The 3,165-nt window shown below is 32.4% G+C and overlaps 1 protein-coding gene across 1 annotated transcript; it reads right to left on the bottom strand.

The window, feature by feature from the left end:
• Positions 1-1,774: 1,774 nt before the first annotated feature.
• On the bottom strand, positions 1,775-2,450 carry LOC145064913 (uncharacterized). The gene is made up of 2 exons (XM_079012282.1): positions 2,302-2,450; positions 1,775-2,189 (listed from the first exon to the last, which is right to left on the bottom strand). The coding sequence occupies exons 1-2, from the start codon at positions 2,448-2,450 to the stop codon at positions 1,775-1,777; spliced, it is 564 nt and encodes a 187-aa protein (XP_078868408.1).
• Positions 2,451-3,165: the final 715 nt, after the last annotated feature.

Here is a 3,165-nt window from a genome sequence, read left to right as displayed (position 1 = left end):
TGATTGACCAACATTTATGCATACAATAACACAATAAATACTTTAAACACATGAACCTAGCTTGCTCTCTCTCTCTCTCTCTCTCTCTCTCTCTCTCTCTCTATATATATATATATATATATATATATATATATATATATATATATATATATATATATATATATATATATATATATATATATATATATATATATATATAACTAGTTTTTTGATTGAAAGTGGAAATACATAAGGGTGCACATAACTTTGCATAATATAACCATGCATAGATAGGGGCGGCACCATGAGTACCACGATTTTGCCGACATGCATGTTTAACAAAATGAGGGATCGACTGGTACACCATCTATCTCAACCCTCTTTATTACCCTCTCTATTATATATTAGGCATCAAACAATTAGTTTTTTTTAAAGTATATTTTGTTCTCATTTTATTACCATTATAAACCACGTCTAAAACAACACCAACCTTCTGCAATCTCTCCTACTTCATTTCTACTTTTTTTCTTTTACCCAAATGACTTATTCTGGTAAATTCTTATTCATACGTACGCAACTAATATGTTGATGAAACTAATCCCTCGCTCTATGAATCTCCATCCAAATAATAAAATAACTACAATGTTTTGGAATGAGTTACTCATACAACAATGATTATTTATCTTCATCTTGAAGGTGCTTTTATATGTGTGGTAAATGATACCGATGTTCCTATAGAAGAAAAAAATAAATATAGATATGATTCTAAAATTGTGTGAGTAAAAAACACACCACCAATTTGGATTGAATATTGTTAATGATATTGATGGTTCCTAGATACTTTCTCTTGATAATTAGTTTTTTATTTATCCTTTTAAGATTTGGATTATCGTTTTTAGGTTTTAAATTTCTGCTTGTAGTAGTGTGATTATTTTAAATAAAATGTTATTTTTAATTTTGGTTTTAGTTATATATTTTTAGGTTAGTAGATGATTTAATATTTTTTTTATAAGAAAATTGTAGAGGTGTGAAAAGATGGATTATTTTTGTTTATGTTGTCAAAGAAAGAGAAAGATGTTAAGACGATAAGGTGTGGACAACTAAATGTAATACCATTTTGGTGTCATATCATCAATGGTGTTATAACACCAAGTGAGAAAATGGACAACATGTTATATCTTGTTATGACACCAACTTTTTTTTCATTTTATAATTTATTTTTTATTTATTTTAATATTTTTTTAAATTGAGACAAATATTTTTTAAATATAAAAAATAAATAAAACATAATGTTTAAAAATTATAAAAACCAATTAAAATTTTTTAAAGATTAAAATTAACATAAAGACTAAATTACACATGATATCCAAAAACAAAAAAAGAAATGACATCCAAATTCAAAAAAAAAATACAACGTTATTCGTTATCGTTATTGTTACCATAGAAGATATAATCCGCCAAGTCCTCTCGAAGTTGTCTGTGTTTATTTGTGTCCTGAATGTCAAGAACGCGATGCAAATAATCTGTTGTTCCTGGTTGAAACTGAACGTCTCTGGGCTCCGTTTGGATATAGTGTGCAATATTTCGCCCTTTATCTTCTTCTACAATGTTACGCATTATGATACATGCATACATGATATATTCCATCTGTAAGGTAATACTCATATTTGTATTCGTTTCCATTCACCGTGAAAGGAGCATCCATGGCTTTTCCATTCAAAAGATCGTCGAATATTGGCGACTGATCAAGAACGTTGACGTCGTTGTTGGAACCCGCACCTCCAAAAATTGCATGTCAAATCCATAAATCTTGAGAAGCGACAGCCTCTAACACCAACGAAGGTGATCCGTGATGACCACTTGCGTATTGCCCTTTCCAGGCTACCGAATAATTTTTCCATTTCCAGTGTGTGCAATCAATGCTTCCGATCATTTCGGGAAACCCATGGCGTTCTTCATGCGCCACATACAATTCTTGCAAATCATGCAACGAAGGTTTCCGCAAATACATGTCTCCAAAAGTTTCAACAACATCCCTTGACAATGTATACAAACTCTCTCTTGCGGTTCTTTCGGACATTCTCATATAGTCGTCCATGGTGTCAAGTGACTCCCCCATAGTCATCAAACGAATGGCCGCAGCACATTTCTGCAACGTTGTAAACCCTCGTCTACCTCTAGCATCATATCTTAATTGAAAAAATTCGTACCTAAACATAAATTAACTACAGTTTAAAAATATATTGCATATGTTGTAAAATTAAAGAAACATGTAGTACATTTTTATTTATTTTGTATAAAAATATAGTAAACAAACAATACCGGCTTTCCAAGGCGTTGACGATTCGTAAGAACACATCCCTACTCAAATGAAATCTTCTTTTGAAGTCATTCGCCCCGTATACACAATTATCCGTAAAGTAATCGCGATATAGATGTTCGTTTCCTTCCTCGCGATTTCTGTTTAACATCGCACGTCATGTTAGTAGCGGGGTTGGGTCTGGTTGTAGCAGGTCGGTAGTGTAATAATGATACATCATCCTAAAGAAAATATCGTCATCTGAATCATCGGACGACTCGAAAGGATCCATATTTTTTTTGAAGATAATTGAAAGTATGTAGAGAGGAGAAGAGAAAGTGTGTGAAATTTTTAATAAAATGGGAGGTATTTATAGGATAAATTGTTTTTTTTTAATAATTAATTTTTTTTTCAAACCGTTGCAATTTAAAGACTCAAACGGTCACAATTCATTCGTTTCTTCCCGTCGTGATGCCAACGAGATCCACCTTTGACGAGTTGCAACAAGCAGGGGGCGGTGTTCCCCCGTTACGCCGTCGTCGCCAAGCGCCACGTCAGCCGCGTTGTTTCTCGTTTGGCTCATACCGATTGCTCTAAGAGTAAAAATTTAATGTAACCGTGAGGGTACACAAAATTATGTATTTTTTAGATAACTAAAATGTACTAATTGAAAATGGATAAATAGTCTTTTATGGAATTTACCAAAATCAATATCTATGGGCTTAAATTAAGAGAAAATGACAAAAATAGTCATTTACACTAATTGCATTACAAAAATAGCCAAAAAAAATCGAAATTACAAAAATGGCCACCCATTTCGCAGATGAGAAGGTCCCATCTGCGAAATGGGCTTCTCATCTGCGAAAGTACAAGTACCTAAAGCACAG

Source organism: Lactuca serriola, chromosome 1 (genome assembly GCF_051521515.1).
Source record: "Lactuca serriola cultivar US96UC23 chromosome 1, Lser_US96UC23_V15, whole genome shotgun sequence".
NCBI classification, from domain to species: domain Eukaryota; kingdom Viridiplantae; phylum Streptophyta; class Magnoliopsida; order Asterales; family Asteraceae; genus Lactuca; species Lactuca serriola.
The sequence above is the reverse complement of the archived record's forward strand: the minus strand, read 5'-3'. Positions and strand labels throughout refer to the sequence as shown.

Coding starts and splice junctions, on each gene's coding strand:
- LOC145064913 (XM_079012282.1), bottom strand. CDS start 2,450: ATGTTAAACAGAAATCGCGAGGAAGGAAACGAACATCTATATCGCGAT. Junction 2,190..2,301: donor GTCAACGCCTTGGAAAGCCG/GTATTGTTTGTT, acceptor ATTTATGTTTAG/GTACGAATTTTTTCAATTAA.